Below are 19758 nucleotides of genomic sequence, written 5' to 3' on the forward strand. Positions count from 1 at the left end.
TTTTTCTCCCCCTTTTCGTTTCCTCTCTTTTCTTCTTCTTCTTCTCTGTTTCTGTTTTGGTGAGACTTTTATGCCAATTTAGATAAAAAGAATTTTAAAAATATACCAATTAACTTCATTGTGAAATTATTATCGTTTTCACATTGAAATGATACAAAAGATGTTATATGTTATTAGACTTATGTGAGGAGAAGTGAGATATTGTAGATATAGTCAATGGCGACAATATACAAATGTGACTAATCACCACTCAAATCAACAGAAGCAAAGGAAGAAGAAGCTGACTGAACCTTTATTACATGGACATTGATTTATACCCTGAAAGTAAAAAAAGAGTTCCTTAAACAAACGTTTTGTCCTGAATAAGATTCATAGCGTGATTTCATAATTGCTAGGTCTCCTGCACGGGGACTTGATTTCAAAGTATCAGTGGCGTTCGGATAAAAACAAATAGAGAAAAGGGAAGAAAAGGAAAGAAAGGGAAAGAAAGAAGGTAAAATGTGATATTGTTTTTTTAATATTATGTCAAAATCACAAATATTGATTTTTGCAATAAAAATATCGACTTTTTTGCTCGCTCGTTCTCAAATTTTTATAACCTTTTCCCGCCCACGCCATATTTTGCTCCCTCAAAACTTTTGGCTCATAACGCCACAGCAAAGTATTACATTGATACAGCTCAGTCTGCATTGTTGTTATATCGGCCAGAATGATAGATTCAAGGAAGATTCTGCACAGAAAATTAATTTCCAATAAACAGGTGTGTTAAACTATTATCATTATCTATAAAGGAAACGAGTGAGGGGCCCCGTGTAATGAAAGGTTTAGTTATTTATGAGATTGTTTTTTCAGTAGAGGATAAAGGTCGATACTGCTTCTTATCATGTAAAATATAACCCTAGCTCTATCAAAGAAAATTGATATACTGATCTACACTTGAGCCCATTTGAGCTACTGGTAAGAAAACTATACTAGTATCTGATATTTATTAAAATAATGAAAATATAAACACGTTATTATAGATCATGAGAATGTGTAGACTAGTTTCAATTCTAGATACGACTGATATGTTAATTTTTGTATGAATTTGATATAGTTTATTGTTCATTTGTTCTATTGTCGTAGTGAGCTCGAGCGTTTAAGCAATACAGATGTGATTTTTCTTTATATTGCACTGCTGAGTAAGTGCTGGAGTGCATGAATGATTTATATAAACAAAATAAGGGATTCGGCTGGACGTAATAAGCAGAATATTTTTTCTTGGAATATAAGGAGGGAGGGGTAATCAGGAGCACCGTAAGAGGGGCAGCAGGTCGAGGGGGGGACCTTCGCCCCTGCCAAAAAATGAGGGGCAAAACGCTGTCCCACCCCCTCAAAAATAACAGAAGAAGAAGATTGAAGAAGAAGAAGAAGAAGAAAGAAGAACAAGAAAACAAGAAAAACAAGAAGAAGAAGAAGAAAGAAGAACAAGAAAAAACAAGAAAAACAAGAAGAAGAAGAACAAGATGAAGAAGAAGAAGAAGAAGAAAGAAGAACAAGAAAAGCAAGAACAAGAAGAACAAGATGAAGAAGAAATGAAGAACAAGAAAAACAAGAACAAGAAGAACAAGATGAAGAAGAAGAAGAAAAAGAAAGAAGAACGATAAGAACAAGAAGAACAAGAACAAGATGAAGAAGAAGAAGAAGAAAAACAAGAAGAAAGAAGAAGAAAGAAGAACAAGAAAAACAAGAACAAGAAGAACAAGAACAAGATGAAGAAGAAGAAGAAGAAAAACAAGAAGAAAGAAGAAGAAAGAAGAACAAGAAAAACAAGAACAAGAAGAACAAGAACAAGATGAAGAAGAAGAAGAAGAAAAACAAGAACAAGAAGAAGAAGAAGGAGGAGGAAGAGGAGAAGGAGAAGAAGAAGAGTCGAGAAGCGTTCGAAAACGTAAAGAGGGAGGGGTGTATTTTCGACCTCAAAACCCCCTCCCCGGACCACATGCAAGCACAGACATATATATATCCATATTCGTTGAATAAAACTGGTAACAAAACTTTCTATTTTTCAGGGATTGTCTGTGAATACGAACACAAGAGAGTCATGGGAAATCGCAACAAGGAGAATGGTGTTTATTTGGAAAGAAACAACGACAAATCTAAGGTAAAGTCTTTATATACCTTCAACTCAAGGTAAAAAAATTGTGAAAAGTGCTATAGAAATATCAATATTATTATCATCCTATGAAAAATATCATGAAATCGAATGTAACAAATTACAGTTTAAAATTTGTGGATTAGTGCTGTAAATCCTTTATACTACTTTTCTTGTGATTTTGCACCTTTCTTTCAGACAATGTTGTTGGTTACTTCCACTCCTATATACCCCTCTCTTTCTTTCTTATTAACTCTTTCAATATCATATTTTCCAGTCATCATCTAATGACCAAGCCAGCCTGAGTACCGCCATCATGTCCATCCTTGGTGTAATGTTTGCAATATTCTGTGTTGCATTCCGATCCACTCTTCTTCATCATGGCCAATCATTGTGGTTTGCATCCGGGAACTTCATAGCCAGGCAGTGGGGAGTCTTCTATGACTATTTTGATGGAAATCTGGCTAAAATGGGAATAGGTAAGACAAAGTATCCTCTAGTCTAGGTAGTAAGTCAAACACGCAGATCTCGACCAATGTATATAACTTATCGAGCCCCCACCCCACCCCAACTAAAACACACTGATTATGCCTATGATGATGAAAATATTTCGTTTTTTCGTGTATATCATAAACATGATACGTTGTGCTTTGCCTGATTTAACCGTTTTTTTTAAATGATTATATTTATCTCCTCGTTTGCATACTAATCACTCGTGATTTAACAAAAAAAATGAAAAACTTAACTGAAAAGATGAATAATGCCAGAGTACTGATTTACTATCGTTCTTTTCTCATTCCATCTTTCTTTCTAAAGCTCTTCATTGTGTGTTTGTTTTGGAGTATTGGTTGCTAGGGGGATTGTTTCTCATCACAGATCTGACTGGAAAACCAAAGTTCATCCGCAAATACAAAGTACAGTTAGATGAAACAGAGGTAAAGTGACGCCATCTTGAAATTTGTTTCTTTTTAAATAATTATAATGTGGTCCTGGGCATTTCGTTTTATGCAGGCTTGAATTGTCCAAATTTACATGCCAAAAATGTTTTAATTGTTGGATATTAATCACCAGAGGAGGCGATTTTGTGACATTTTTGGACCATCGAGGGGGTACGTGAAAAGTACACCCCATGGGATCGTGTACAAAATTTGAAAATCGAGGGGGGCATGTCCCCCCCCCCCGATCGCCGCCAATGTTAATCATGTATTATCACTGATCAGCTAATTTATCTGTTGTGTCAAGATGATCACATGATCACAATACCATGTTGACTTTAGCTATCCCAAAGTCAAAGTTTGGCCGTGTGAGTTGGTTCTAAAACGGATGATTCGTATATAAAAAGATTGGCACTGGTGTACAATTAAAAAAATATACTGATGGGTTGCTTTTGACAATCTGAAAAAAGACTTATATTTCGGATGAAAACAAACACAAGCTATAATTTATGCTTATAGTGTGTAAGTATTATGATGTTTAATTTAATATAATCATGTAATTTTATCTATATCATTGCATTATTATGTTTTGATTACCATATTTACACTTGTTGATGTAACTTTTCTTATATCTGGAATGGAATAAAATCAGATTGAAATTGAATTGAATTAAGTCTCCGAATTGACAAAACAATTCTAGACCATCGATTGAAATTTCTTGATGGCATAATAGTAATCAAATTGGCAATACTGGGATCAATCCTTATCAATGCCAACTGTATAAGTAAGTTTTATCTATGTTTGTAAACATTGATTAGCAATAGTCCGATGAACCTAAAAAATCTTGTTTTGATAACATTGAAATAATGTACTGTAATAAAATAATGCGAAATATAGACATTGAATAAAACCTCTGGGGAAAGAATTTGCCAATTCTCACATTTTAATGCGTTTCATAAATTGAATGCATGACGTCGTATCAAACATTTGTGTGTTTTTTATTCTCGATAAATGCAGAAATGCATACTTTTCGAACAAATGGTATAAAAGATTTATACAACAATGTAATTTCATGTAATATGCTGACGTCAATGCAATATACCTATTTTATTATTGCCCTTTCTTAGGAGGGGGTTGCATGAACCATAACTGAAATTTCATGAAATAAACTCTATAACAATAATCACATCCTTAAAATGAACGATTGCAATAATTACATTCTCAACTGATTGCACTAATGATATTTTCAGATTCCAGGGGATAAATTACGACGTACATTATGGACTGTTTTCCTGAACCATACAATCTACAGTGCTCCTATCCTGATATGTCATTACTATGCTGGTGTGTGGAGGGGGTGTGTCTGGTCTGTTCATGATCTACCCACCTTACCGACTCTCATCATTCAGTTGGTCATATTTGCTATAGTAGAAGAATTCGGATTTTACTACAGTCACAGGTGATCTTGGTACATCTTAAACTCACAATTTAAAGTTTATTTATGAGGAAGCATGATATAACTAATTTCCACAATTTCATTTTTTTACTTTTTTTTTTACAGAAGACATGAATATTACTGTCACAAGTATGTAAATACAATAATGTATACTCGTATGAATAATATTCATACAAGTATACATGATTGTATTTATCATTATTATTTTAATTTTCAAAGAGTGTGCAGTGGGAATAATACTTTTTTGATGAAAATTACAAGGATTCCAAGATGTAATAATAATAATATGTCCATTTATATAGCGCAGTTATTATGTGCACATACTCAACTGCGCTTTGATACTTGGTATCATAATTATTATTACCCCGGCTGTAGCTGAGTCGCCATATCAATAGGCGCTAAAGTGTTCAAGGAATAAATCCTTCCGGGTACCCATTCACCTCACCTGGGTCGAGTGCAGCACAATGTGGATAAATTACTTGCCGAAGGAATTTATGCCATAGCTGGGATTCGAACCCACGACCCTCTGTTTCAAAGTCGGGAGACTAATCCACTGGGCCACAACGCTCCACAATAATACAATAACATGTTGATCGCCCAGAGTATCTACAGATTATTATGTGTAAGTTTGGGCAAGGGATCCGGCCCCCTCATTTTTTTATGAGTCGCGAAAAATAGGAAGAAAGGGAGCAAAATAAAATGAAAAGAGGAGGAAGAAGACAGATAAATTCTGAGTGAGAAAAATATGTTGATGTATTTATATATATATATATATATATATATATATATATATATATATATATATATATATATATATGTGTGTGTGTTGTCTACCCCAAACCCCTCCCCCATTAGAATATTCTAACGCAGTCCCTGATCTCAGCCGCCATCTTTAATTTTTCCTCTATACATAGGATGCTCCACCTGCCATTCTTCTACAAACCAATCCACAAGCAGCATCACGAATGGATCGCACCCATCGGATTCGTCACATCCTACGCTCATCCCTTTGAGAACTTCATCTCCAACATGCTCCCAGCTATCACTAGCTCCCTTCTCATTGGTTCACATCTTCTTACCTATTATTTCTGGATCATTCAGGGACAATACATCTCAATAGTCCACCACTCTGGATACCACCTACCTCTTCTCCCGTCTCCTGAATTCCATGACTACCACCATCTCAAGTGAGTGCATCTCTTGCTCCATCTCTAATCCTATTTGTTTTATCTGCAGCATGTTGCACTTCATTAAGAGAATATGGAAATATCCCAAATGTACATCGTCAAGTCGAATGTCTCATTTTGTATGAAATAATTATAACTGCTTTCAGGGAGCAGTCACCGTCGGCCAATCTTTTATTTTCCTTTCCATTTTAGTTCCTTTTACAGAAGTATATACGTTTCAAAGTAGATGTATATGTATTCATGATATTGGAGGATTCAATATTATGCATAAACAGACTTAATTGTGTGTCTTTTTTACTAAGATTAGAGTAAGGTGTATTTTTAGTAAAAATTGGGATATGGCATGAATTTAGTCCTTGAAACGCAGAGCGCACATGCACACAATTTGTCCATGGAAGTCAAAGCTATGTACAGAAGTTCATGGTTAGCATAATTGTAGGCCTATGTAATCGATATGCTCTTCTTTCTTCTTGATTCAGGTTCACCAATAACTATGGTGTACTAGGCCTCCTGGACTGGTTTCACGGAACAGATGTTAACTACAAGAAATCAAAACAATTCCTGAGACACAAGACCCTTTATGGAATTACACCAATCAGCCAACTCATTCCTGACGATAAAAATTGAAACAAGAAATGAAAATGTACAACTGTTTAGTAGGCAGTCTGTTTCAGTATAAAGTGTCAATAAAAATATTCATTTTTACTAATTATGTGGCCCTATGTAGATAATCATGTTTTTAAGAAAGCTTGTTAGAGATCAACCATTGAATAAAAATAATCTTTATGGAATTTTGCGTATAGTAAACCAATCACTATTTCTTTTGTATTTTGTTCTGAAATACAGAATATTTTATTTTGTGAATTTGACATTAAGGAAGCATCTGTATGAATTACAATAGGTTGTAACAAAAATAACACATTTCCGGCGAAAAATCAAACATTGTTTTACATTAAAATGGGTAAAATAAAGGTATTTTATAATTCATGTCTTAAAATACAAAAGAAACAATAAATGGGTGATGATATCAATTTACCCAATTGCATACTGACCAGGATGTGCCCATCACTGTTTTGTTAGAACATAAGAGAAACTTTAAAACGTCATAATGTATTTTTTTTCTTATACATCCGATTTTTATCAAATTTTCAGCGTTTTATTGTATTGTATTCATTTTCCGTCAATTAAAAAGAATAACAATGATAGATATATCTACAATTACAAAGAAATGATAATTAAAAGGACGGGGGATTGCCCTACTAAGCGTTGATAACATATCAACGCTGTTTTACAGAGGGGTCCCTTACATAGATATACATGTAAACATAATACAGGAAAGGAAAAACTTAGTTGACTTACGTTAAAGACGTTGACAAAATGTGAAAAAGTAAGAAGAAACATATGTACAATATATACACAAGATAAGAAAGTAAGAATGAGGGATCTGAGCTAAAAGTTACAAGAAGTCTGGAAAATGTTTTTAAGGCCTTTTTTTAATGCATCGATATTTTCCAATAATTTAATGTGATGGGGAAGAGTATCATAATAAGATGCACCTCTGTATTGGATAGTGCGACGAGAGTATTCTGTTTTGGGTTTGGGTAAAGCAAAGTTATGAGAATTACGTAGTGAATAATGATGAGAAGGTGGTTGAAACATATCGGACATGATTGGAGATAACATGTCATGGACTGGTTTATAAATAAATATGTTAGGATTTTATATAACTTAGTTATATAAGCTTCCTTGAATATGACAAAAAAAATCATGAATCACCGGGAATTTGTTGTTATCTATTCCTACTGTAAGACAGGAGAGTAAACGTATTTCTCCCAATTTTAGGAGTGAGTAAGAGAGGAGATGAAGTGGTAAAGGGAGAGACAGAAACAAAGAGAGGGAAAATACAAATGAGAGAGTTTGGACGAGTATGTCAGTATCAAGAACTGCTATGAAAGACTTCAAATAAGATTGATTGTCTCTAAAGATTATATAATATTATAATTCTTAAAAATTATTCCAAAGAGAATGTAGCTCGTGTTTTGGGGGTCTTTAGAAGGAGCTGACGTAATGTCAATGATAATGAAAATGGCAATACATCAATCAATGTGATAAAATTTCACTTGGTAAACACCGAGAGACAGTATACTCTTCCAAGTTGAGCAAGGTAGTTTAGCAAATTCTCCATTCATTTGAGTACGTGCGTGTGTATGGGGGAGGGGTATTTTTGTATTTTGAGAATTGTCTGGTTACTTTTACGCCACAATAAACACCATTCATTACAATTCAAGACAAGTCATAAATATCTGAGATCTATTGGAAGCACAGAACTATTCACAATAAACGAACCTTGGAAATATAATGTCAACAATTCGACCAGACAGACAACAGGCTATATCAAAGGTCCATTTTCAAAGTTTGCTCTTGCTTAACTCGGCTCTTCAGGTACCTGATATAAGCTGATAGCTTGGTAGCATCGATACAATCCCAGTGTAGACCGACAATATTGTAAGTAATTTTGTGACTATTTATTTTACACGTTATGGTGACAATACATAGGTGGTTTACAATGCTTACTATTCCGAAGATAATCATTCATCTTGTTAGGCTAGTTTTCATTGTCTCATACAAATGAAAATCTATTGTCAGAGCGTCTGATACAACTGGCGTAAACAGGTATATAATTGCTGTCTGTCTTGTATTCACCGTCCATTGCAATATATCTGTCAGATAGGGTTTGACCATTCATTGTCCATTTAGGCAATTATAAGCAGTATATAATCATGAACCTCGGTCCACGATTATGATCAAGTACATCCATAATCCATCCTTGGATCATTATTGTGTCATTTGTGTGGTAGTTGTGGTCATATTAAATGACGGATGGAAATTGAATAGTATTAAAATTTCACATAGACAAAGAATATGTATATATGTTAATTGGTCAATTGAACTGTCTTTCCGTTTAGACTAGAGAAACAAATGCCGACGTTGAGTTTGGAAGAATGTTTGCAAATGGGACAAGACAATTAAGATAAAGACATTTGAGGAAATGAGAACAAGAAGCTGTTTATGAGAGTGGGTGAATAGTTGCACATAGAGTATAGGGGGCGAATGGAAATATGGATAGTGGAGGTGAAGGAGGAGGAGGGGGGTGTTCAGAAATGCACGTTAATCTGCCATTGTACTTATTGTACTAGTATTCATACATTTTCTCAATATAGATTTATATCATTGGGAGGAATAAAAGCGTTGAGATTATCACCCACGATGGTCAGACAGCAAAAGGAAAATGGTGTTACAAAGACCCTCCCCGATGACAACGTGTATTCAAAGGTAACTTTCAAAATATATATTATTGATTGGTGTTTGATATGCACTCAGGTATGAATCATAATAGATATTTGCTTTCATTCATTTTAATTCGATCACAAGTGACTAGTTTTACAATTAAACTCACATTCTGATTTTAATCCTATCAAAATGACGCATTTCCCTTTTTTTTATTCTTCCACAGTGGGATAATAGATCAAAGGTTTTGAAAGGTCCGAGTGGTACATGCATTGTAGACTAGGCACCACCCACCGTCCCCAAACAAGCAGATTAAAGGATAAATTGGAAAATTGAGGGAGCGAAGCCAGTGAGACCAACAAATCCAATGTTTATAGATTAATAATCAATTTGTAAAAAAGTGGCATTGAAAAATAATCAAATTCGTCTGCCAGATCAAGGAAAGTCGCTGAAAGTTATTTCGCCTAAAATAAAGGTACTTTTAATAGAATTGAATTTATGTCCAAATTTCACTGTTAAGTACATTAACATGAAACATTACATCATATAAAACAAAGGGGAAAACAACAACATTTACTTCTTGTAGCCATCACGAGAATCGAAGTTAGACTCAAATAAAATAATGTTATAATAAATCGCATTATAATAGTTCCATCAATTTAAAAATTAATCACATTATGGTTAATTTGTCGCAAAACTCTACAAAATAGAGTCTTTCCAACTCGGACACTCTTTCCCTTTGCGTTTCTTTGTTTCCCTCAGTATGTCAATTTCTTCTAGATCTGCCTTCCCCCATCTCTCTCTCCCCTCATATTTGTCTCTCCCCCTCTCTCTTTCTCCCCTTTCATCCCTCTCTCAAATCTTTTCTGTCTTAATCATATATCTATATTTTCTCCTTTCAAACTAAATCATTAGAAGCGAGATGCTAGTGTTACGACTGCCATTCTATCTCTTCTCACTGTTGCTTTAGCCGTGATGTGTGCTGTCTTTCGAACCACTCTCCTTCACCATGGTCAGATATTCTGGTCTACATCCGGGGACTGCATAGCGAAGCAGTGGGGTAGATTCTATGATTATTTCGAAGGAAACCAAGTCAAGATGGGTTTAGGTAAGTGTGAACATATTATTTTTGTAAGCAAGAAGATTTTCTTGACCCAGACCATATTTTACAACTAATGATGGTCAAATCAACCACAACAGATGATTTAATTTTATGAAATACAGAATTTGTATTTTTTCTTTATAGTTTTTTTGGTTACACACGCACAAAAACTCAAACCCAAACATTTGGCATGCTTTGATATTTACAGTTGATAGAATTATTGGCCATAAAATACTTTAAGATAATCTAGGTATATATTTGATTCATTTGTTGTATATGCTGTCTAGTGGCATGTTTAGTTCAGAATGCTAATGTTTATCTGTTTATGTTTGTTGCTAAATCAAAATTTCCTTTTCTCTTCAGTTCTTCATGGCTACTCTATCATAGAGCACTGGTTTGTAGGGTGTATGTTCTTAATCATGGATCTTACTGGTAAACCAAAGTTTATCACCAAACTAAAGATTCAAGCTGATCAGACCGAGGTAATTCATACTGCTACAGTCACGCCTAACGAAACCGACTCCAATTCGATTGATGGAAAGACATTGATAATAACGTAATAGATTTGATCGGTCTGGAGGCGGTTTCGTTGGTGTGATGATGCATATGATTTGAGTTATTATTTTGATTTGTTATAAATTGACATGAATTCAGAGTTCTCCTTTTTAAAGGGGTACTCCGGGCTGAAAATATTTATATCTAAATAAATAGAGTAACTCACCGAGCAAACTGCTGAAAATTTCATGAATATTTCATTAAGTTGTCTGATGATGTCACTTCCCCACTTTCCTTTTTCTTATGTTATTACATGAAATCATAATTGTTTTATTTTTCATATGGATAATGTGTCTTCTTTATATAATGAAATAAGTTGAGGCAATAAATATCTATTGCACAAAATTAGTTGTCCATCCATTTTTTTCAGTTAAATAAACCTAATTTCATATAATAAAATACAAAAGAACAAGTGGGGATATGACATCATCAAGTTGCTAATTGAATATTCATGAAGACATGCCTTGAACTGTTTCACCGGAATAATGCAAATCTTTAAAATGCCATAACTTTGTTATTCCTAGTCCGATTTTGATCAAATTTTAAGTGTTTTATTTGTCTGATTTTCTTTATCTGTTCAAATCATATTATTCTCAGCCTGGAGCATCCCTTTAAGTTTAAGGTAAGCTTATCGCTCTAACAGTGCTATTAATTAGCTATAACTTGAAGTTTTGCTCTTTATACTTACAGTCAATCAAAATCCAGGTTTCAATATTAGTCATCGTTGACGATTAAGGAACATTGAAAGAACGTTTTAACGTGTAGGCCCTATTTCTGTTATAGGCCTCTATAATTTCAGCAAGATTGAATTTTCTTTCATATACGTCAGAAGGATCAGAGTTTAAATTCATAATTGTCAAATTTGTTGAATGAGACATGATACATTTGTCATTGGGCAAAATAACCATAGGCATCTGTGCCATTATGATGATTATAGAACTCTGTCGTAGCAGAAGCGTATAAGTGTTGACAGGAGAGATTTAACAAGGCTATTTAAAACTTATCAGTTTATTGTTGACTTTAGCTAAGAGAGAGACATGTAGAGAAAAAAAGAATACGAGGATATCAGAAAAGATATAAACAGATTCAAAATCGCCCCCGCTTCAGGAGAAAAAAATAAAAGGAGATTGGGAGAGTAAGATAAAGAAATAGGGGGAGGGGTGTAATAAAGAGATATGTCCTCCTAGAATATTTTTCTTATTTGTTTACAATTTTGTTTTCTAAATTGTCCTTACCTGCATTGAATTATTAACACACTTTTTATATAGGGAGCTGCTTGAAGAGAAATGTTGTTTTATTATTGCTGAGACTTTCCACCACCTCCGTGTTTATTTGTTTAAATATACTTACTAGTCATTGTAGCGTTAATAAAAAAAAATTGATAAGCAAAATCTTATTTTCATTATCACTAGATTCCTACAGGTAAACTGATTCGAACCCTGTGGACAGTATTCCTAAACCAAACCATCTTCAGTCTACCTATTCTGATTGCTATTCATTACAGTATGGGATTAAGAGGAAGCGGGGTTACAGTAGATGAGCTACCAACATTCAATACCGCCCTCTTTCAGCTAGCTGTATGTGTGGTGGTGGAAGAAATAGGCTTCTATTATACTCATAGGTAAAACTGAATTTCTTTAGATATGGAAGCAACAAATATGAAATATTTTTTCAGAAGAGTACTTGTGTTAATACAATTTGGTAATTTTAAAGAAAGAGATATTTGTGCAGGTAGTAAAAAAAAAAGAAAGAGAAAGAAAAAAGACGTTGATATTTTTTTTAAAGTTATAGTTTAACCTCATTTAGACCTATGATAAGGTAAAAAAAAAAGGGCGCCAGGGATCATTTCGACTTTGGAACTTAGTTAAAATAATCGGAATTCAAGTAGCTCAAAATAATTTGTTAATTAATATGCTATGTTTCATTAACTGCAGTCAGTGTATATTCTCAACAAATAAGTATGATAATTTAATCATGATTATGGTCTTTAGGATATAAACCTAAGCAGGTCAATCAATAATCATCATCAACGAATTGTTTGCTTTAGTAAATCAGTAAATCGTACATGGCTCTGTTTATAAGCTAATTGAATCTTATATTCGTTCAAGACCATAGTTTGGTGGAAAGTGACAAATAGATGTAACTCGCGGCTTCAGGTTGCAATGAATTACCTATCAATGCACAGTCCTCAACAACTTCACTGACCAATCATCACTTTAACCTTTTTACTATTACTATTGTAATATACCCAGACTGCTTCATCATCCATCGATGTATAAAACATTCCATAAGAAGCATCATGAATGGACTGCTCCGTTTGGTATGGTCTCCCTCTACAGTCATCCATTCGATTACTTTCTCTCTAATACCTTCCCTGTGGCTCTGGGCTCAATCATCTCAGGATCTCACATGCTTGTTACATCAATCTGGTTTAGGATAACTCTCTTCGTTACCATAGTTACTCACTCGGGTTATTATCTTCCATTCCTTCCCTCGCCAGAGTATCATGACTTTCATCATTTCAAGTAAGTCATTATTTTGTTAGCAAACCCATCAAAAATGTCCGTCTTAGATATTGCAGATATTGTAGTTCCACTCTTTCTAATTATTGCAAATATTCCTTTCAGCAATTATTGTTCATACTGTTTATAACACATGTCCAAAAGGTTCCGACCTGCGTATTATCTTTTAATTCGCAAATGTAAAGAAACCCCTGGAAAATTCTTAGCTTAATGGCAGGGCTACCCTTACAAAGTAGAACAGAGTTGATAATGGTGGCAGCGGTGGGATGAAATATGTTGACATCTACCTTAGATCAATGAATGAATGTTGATCTTTCTTTCTCAACTTTCTCTCTCTCTTCATTGAACTGTGTGTGTGTGTGTGTGCGCGCGCCTGAGTGCTGGTATTTATGTGGTGTGGGTTTTCTCTGGAGAGGTGTGTGTGTTTAAATGACCCTTTTCACCAGTTTTCACGTGACTTTTCTAGGTTTGCGTGACTTAAGTGTTTGTCTTGGGTATAGGGTATATGTTTCGCAGAATAATAGTACAATAAGTAGAGGAAATGCATAACGCCGTATCTCTATACATGAAGTGAGGATGATGATGATAATAATTATGTAGTATTAGTTATGGTGCTGATTGGTGGTGCTGGCGGTGGTGGTAGTGCATTGTGATTTGATGACTGTAGTGGTAGTGTAGCTATTTACCGATCCTGGTGTTAGTGATGACCTTGAGAGTAACTGTCAATATTACTAATTATAATTGAGTCTGCCATAATGATAGAAAAATTACTTTGTTTCTCTTTATCAGATTCACAAATAACTATGGTGTTCTTGGTGTGTTGGACTGGCTTCATGGAACCGATGACCATTTCAGGAAATTTAAAGAACTCCAAAAACGTCAAACAATTCAATGAATGCTGATTCTTGATCACAAACTAATTGAAAAACATGAAGTAAATCAGCAAAATTGATTATGAATACTTGTTTAAAGGCACCTTTTAAGTCCGATTGTAATTCCGCAATAAATATTGTGCTCGCGTTGTGCAGTGAAGCGCTATAAAAAAAAATGTAAAGGGATGTTGTGTTTTTGCGACTGTTTGAATGATACGTTGGAGAGATCCTACACGGATGACAAATTTTGACTACTTCGTGTTAAATAATAAATTGTTTAAGTTTAATGGTCATTTTGTTGGGGAATACGGTGTATAGTAATATAATTTGAGCAAGAATTTTTCAGCGATGTCGAGATATCGTCAAGGTGTAGGCTTACCCATGTCGAACTTTATTATTCCTGTAGTTTGACTTCCTACATATTGCAAAATATTTTCGTTTTCCTTTTGTAAGGTTACAAAACGATTCTTAAGTCTAAATCATGGGCGTCACTCCGTACTTGGGTGGGGGTGGGCACAGTTCCTCGTCGCCTTTCCAGCTACTATAAAAGTTCTAACTCATTATATGCTATACTCCCAGCCGCGCTCTCTCTCACGGTATGCTCTATAACGCTGTTTTGTTTCGTTGGTTAAATATATTGCATTTTTATTAGCATTATAAGAATAAGTAGTTTATTAATAGTTGTGATTAGTCCGTGGAATTATAATTTTTCCTATCTACTTTTATTTCTATCAAGAAAGTGTGAATCTATATACATAAACAATCATAGTTTGGTTGTAATATTTTTTCCTTTTCTTCAAACCAAATTTAGTTCGCATTTTTTTTTTTTTTTTAAAGACAAGAATACAAATGTGTTTATACGAATGAGAATATGTATCTCATAAGGCCTATTAAGTAAGTAATACGAGTGCGAAGCCCGAGCTGAAACTTTTACTCCACTGAACTAGAAAAGAAGCATATTAAAAGGTCTCGCTATGACGCGTGTGATGTCTCCGTCTCTCTTTCAGTATCTGCCTGTCTTTCTCTCCCCATATCTCATTTCTCGGTCTGTTCCCTCTCTCCCTTCTCTGTCTCTCTCCTCTTTCTTACTTTCTCTATGAGCATCTTTCTGACTTTCTGTTCCTCTGTGGTTGTCTCCCCTGTACCCCTCTCCCCATCCTTTTATATTCTCCTCTTCATTTAATACAATCTCCTCTTTTATCATCCTTCCTTCCTTCCTTCTTTCTTTCTTTCTTTCTTTCTTTCATCTCTCTCTTCTTCTTTTTTCTTCCTCAACCTAGACGGTGGCGAGTATATAATTACAGAGTTTGCAAAAAAATGTCATTGATTATAAAACATTTAATATAGTTATACAAAGTATTTGGTACTATTTTTTGTACAAATATATTTATCATTACAGTTGGTTTATACATAAGTTCAAAAACACCAATATGGATTATAACATTAGTTTTCATGAACCAATGACTTGGAACAATACAACAACGCGCCTATATAGTCATCTACATGCATTTAAGTGAAACATCATTAAGACAAAAGTGGATGGAACTTGATAGGTTATCTAGCAAATTAGACATATTTTCAGAGCATGATAAACTGTATGTCCCAATTCTGTAAACTACATATATCTTAATTATCAGAGAATGAAATACATGATGACAGCATGATTTTATTATTCCTTTAATAATCGTAAGATGCACACGGAAACATGTTCTCATGCTCTTCCAAACTTAAACCAATTCAGGAACAACAATGTTCCAAAGTTGTTTTGTTTTAAGTGAAATTCGTTTTCACCAACATCAATACTGACGATGTGATCAACCATGAATCCAAGAAAAATATAACAAACATAAACGATGAAGAATTTAAAAAAAATTATAGCTCCTAAATTCCATAATGAATACATAAACTCGAGATAGACTTGCATAAATGAAATATCCTTCAATTTCCATTTTTCTTCAGTCCGAGAAAGCTTTGAAATATTTTTAATGAATGATTTGGTTTTGTGATACATATTCAGAATATTATGACTTCACAGACGGAAATTGGACATAGTGTATTCAAGGCTAAACTTCCCCTTTAAGACTACATTTAAGTAATGTACCGACATAAGCATGTGTCCACCAGTTAAAGTACAGCTAACACAAAATAGCAACATGAGAAAAAATAAGAAAAAACAATAAAGAGAATTTTGGCACACTTGATCTTAAGACAATTATTGCATATACACGAGTTGATCATCAATTTATTTACATAATTGCATTAAACAAATCAAATATCTTGATTTTATGATTCATTAAAAAATAACCCCGCATATCTCTGCAACTAAAGCTCAGAAGCGTTATTCTGTACAGAGCCAATGGCATATGAGGCATCTATGACTTCATATAAATAACTCTATTTTTTTTTAATTAGCAAAATAGTCTGGACAAATTTACCATATATGATTCATGACATCATAATAGAATCATGTTTTGTGTTACTGTGGTCAATTATTTACATACTGCAATGTCTGTAAACTTTGGAAAATATTGTTCAGTTCTGTCATATACATGTATCTCAGTGAGGTTTTAATTAAAAAGAGACATTAATGAACCTGATTATTTTTGGAGACTGGCTTAAAAGTGGAATTGACAAACTTTGTCTAAGGATCGAATGCAAAATTCATGTCCAAAATTACACCACTTCTAGGTTTTTTAACTCATTAAAATAGTCATAAATTGCATTAAATTGTTTATTTTTTTAAAGCTAGCTTATTTCAAATGTTAAAATGTACTTCATGATGTAAATCTTGGAACAAGTCTGAAATATTTTCTCAATACAAATCTAGGTCCTAATGGAAGTTCTAACTTTTCTTAATGACGTTGGAAATCCAGTGTTTTGATCTAAAATAAAACACTTATTAGCACACTTGATTGTCAAACAAGAAAATATAAAAAGAAGAAGAAATACACATATCACTGTGGCAAGTTAGGCTGTAAAAATATCTACAAATAAACAATCATTACAAGTGAAGACTTTAAGCATACATGTATATTGTGTGATGTCTTTAAAAATCTCCTACAAAATAGGCACGTCTCTTCATGTCACTATTTAAAAACATTTTTCAACATGAAAACAAATATCACGATTAATTTGATCAAGTCAATAAAACATGGTATAAAAGATTTCAAGTATGAATACATGACAATGTATCCACTTTCACATATAAATAATTTCATAAGTATCTTACAAATTATCAATAGTCAACATGATAAATTACTCTCCTCACTTTTGTAAGTAGATTAACTACTTGACCATACAATATAAATTGAATGTTTTTCAAAATTGATACTGGACTGAATAAAGCAAATGAATCAGTTCCATAACTTTTGAAATCCAGTTTATTATGCTACAAAATTCCATCAAAAATTTCATCTCATACATGATAGAATATGTACTTGATGGTATATAAAGTGGTTTCACAACATCTTAAACTTTTCTGACATGATTTCACAGAAAATTTCATACACATGATGGTGAATTACATGAATCTGATAATTTTTTTATCGAAATAATTTACTCTTTGTATCCCATTAGTCAGTGAATGACCTTGTAAATGACATTGTCAATAGCACCGAGTAACTTTCATATCATTCTTTATCACAATATTCAAAGGCATTCCAATAATAACATACTATGATGTCTTTAATCCAACAAAATGCAAGCAATAAACAACATGATTCTCGCTCATTTTCCTTCCTCTAAAAGATTTATATATCTTCAAGGTGACACTAATCATTATGTATAATATCTCTCATAGTGAATGCTTTAAAAATATTCTTGCTGATTTATACAGTGGATTAAAAATATGGTATATGATCACATCAACTTAAGCGTTCTTCTCGTCCGCTAAAATCCAAATATGTCCTAATCCTAACAAGATCCTGGCCACATCGTCATATCAATAGAAAATATACAGCTTAAAAACAAATTGAAAAATAAATTATCAGATTAAAATATAAGTACCACATCCGTAGTATCGCCATGGACACACGTCTCATGTCCATTATGAAAGACAAATCATCTTTTTTCTTCACTTCTTAACAAAGAAGCTTACAAGGGTCTATTCTTCAAGACTAATACATTTAAGCACCAGATTATTAAAACGAGCAGTATTTCTAAAGATATATTTAGATCTACAAACTTCTCAAAATCTTCTTTAGACATGAAACGATAAGGGAACAAATCCAGTACTTTTTTTAGAACTCTAAGAATATAATACACCCCTAACCAAAGGACTGTGGTTTGCTTCCAATGAATACAAATTCAGGCTGGACAAAAATAAATAACAAATAACGACGAGCCGCCAGTTGCATAAAGAAGTATAGCCATAGCTAATTACTTCTTAATAAAACAAACTAATAAAACACACACAAGGCAAAGAGGAATAATCCAGTGAATCATGGTAGTAAAAAGTACAGATGGCAAAAGTAGAACTTCAGAAAGAACATCAGTCTCTGCCCAAGATCACCTTGCTGTTTCCGAAGTCGATCGAATAATCTTGATATTATTTCCATCAAATGCGATCTCTGGATAGACCATTGGATCTAAGGTGTAGAGGCCTTCATAACCTGGAACCATATTGTTCTGTAGAAGTGATATCCTCTCTACATTTGTCCAAAAATAAGTTCCTCTCCGACCGCTAGCCAAGATTCTCCTTTCGTTGAGCCAGGCCTGGTGCATGGCTACCTCTCGCGCCGACTCTAAGACCACCTCAGCCGCTTGACGCATCGTGATTCCATAAAAGATCTTCCACGTGGTGTAATTGTTCGACAAAGATATCACCACAAACTCGTATGGCGCATCATACATCTGTGCAGACATGTGCACGGTGCCTACGTGAAGGTCTACAACATCTGAAGTGTCTGTTATATTAGCGTTGTAACCAAGGCTCCTCAAATCACTGACATATCTCGTAAGATCAGACTTGACAAAGTATCTGATCTCTCGTTGTCCGTCGGAGTAATGCCATCTATCCAGAATCAAAGAATTATTGACCACACTAGCAATGTTCAGAGCATCACTTTCCGCATTAATTGCCTTCTTACAGATGACTCTCTCTCCAGAGATGGCTAGGATTACACCTTTATCTATCAGGGTTGGTAATGTGGCATATTTGACTGATGATTCACTGATAGGGGACATCCCTTCCTCACTATTAGGGGAAATCCCTGATATGGTGTGTCTATTAGAGATGGCATGAAAGTTTGAGTTTGGAGAGTAACTGGCAATCATTACTTGTTGTTCATATCCCCATCTCACCTAGATTAAAATGAACAGAAAGAGACATTGTATAAATGATTATAAGAAACTGTATACTGTAATTTCTGCATATAAATTAATAGGTGTTTTTTCAGATCATAAGACACTCTAAGGGCCAGTTACCTTAAACTGCCCAACTATGCTTACTCAGCCATCATCGCAACTAAAATGTAAACAGAGCTCAACAATCAGTTAAACTGTTGATATACTTGAAGATTACAACTGATGGCCAAGTTATCATACAATTGAGCCCTGAGCCTAGTAAAAGCTAAGTTAGTGTTTTGAACAAAATGCGCATGAATGAATGATCTTGTTTGGCCAGCAACTGTGTTTTCTTGCAAACCTTGTGTTACACAGCCCTCATATCTAAAGATTTATTAACATATGAAATCATGTTCATTTATCT

At 34.0% G+C, this 19758-nt stretch overlaps 3 protein-coding genes across 6 annotated transcripts in view; 2 read left to right on the top strand and 1 right to left on the bottom strand.

Moving 5' to 3' along the window:
* Positions 1 to 625: 625 nt before the first annotated feature.
* LOC129259903 (fatty acid hydroxylase domain-containing protein 2-like) lies at positions 626 to 7492 on the top strand. 2 transcript variants are annotated; one of them, XM_064114244.1, is made up of 7 exons: positions 626 to 760; positions 2052 to 2143; positions 2412 to 2613; positions 2951 to 3069; positions 4320 to 4528; positions 5440 to 5712; positions 6192 to 7492. In XM_064114244.1, the coding sequence occupies exons 2-7, from the start codon at positions 2084 to 2086 to the stop codon at positions 6337 to 6339; spliced, it is 1011 nt and encodes a 336-aa protein (XP_063970314.1). In that variant the 5' UTR covers positions 626 to 760; positions 2052 to 2083; the 3' UTR covers positions 6340 to 7492. The 2 variants fall into 2 exon arrangements, with proteins under 2 accessions (XP_063970314.1, XP_063970313.1); XM_064114243.1 differs by lacking the exon at positions 626 to 760 and adding an exon at positions 910 to 957.
* Positions 7493 to 8069: 577 nt separating this feature from the next.
* Positions 8070 to 16616, top strand: LOC129259901 (fatty acid hydroxylase domain-containing protein 2-like). Of its 3 annotated transcripts, none has more exons than XM_054898028.2 (7): positions 8070 to 8217; positions 8934 to 9045; positions 9916 to 10108; positions 10466 to 10584; positions 12070 to 12278; positions 12910 to 13182; positions 13969 to 16616. In XM_054898028.2, exons 2-7 carry the CDS (start codon positions 8980 to 8982, stop codon positions 14072 to 14074), a joined length of 966 nt encoding a protein of 321 aa, XP_054754003.2. In that variant the 5' UTR covers positions 8070 to 8217; positions 8934 to 8979; the 3' UTR covers positions 14075 to 16616. The 3 variants fall into 3 exon arrangements, with proteins under 3 accessions (XP_054754003.2, XP_063970591.1, XP_063970590.1); XM_064114521.1 differs by having other exon boundaries at positions 8117 to 8217; positions 9763 to 10108; positions 13969 to 15029; XM_064114520.1 differs by having other exon boundaries at positions 8215 to 8385.
* The window catches only part of LOC129260224 (teneurin-3-like), a 32431-nt gene continuing 28044 nt past the window's right edge, over positions 15372 to 19758 (bottom strand). Inside the window, exon 28 of the mRNA XM_064114519.1 lies at positions 15372 to 19352. Within this exon, the coding sequence (XP_063970589.1) occupies positions 18558 to 19352 (795 nt within the window). The 3' untranslated portion in view covers positions 15372 to 18557. The remainder of the gene's footprint in view (positions 19353 to 19758) is intronic.

The sequence above is a fragment of the Lytechinus pictus genome, unplaced genomic scaffold, assembly GCF_037042905.1.
Source record: "Lytechinus pictus isolate F3 Inbred unplaced genomic scaffold, Lp3.0 scaffold_19, whole genome shotgun sequence".
NCBI classification, from domain to species: domain Eukaryota; kingdom Metazoa; phylum Echinodermata; class Echinoidea; order Temnopleuroida; family Toxopneustidae; genus Lytechinus; species Lytechinus pictus.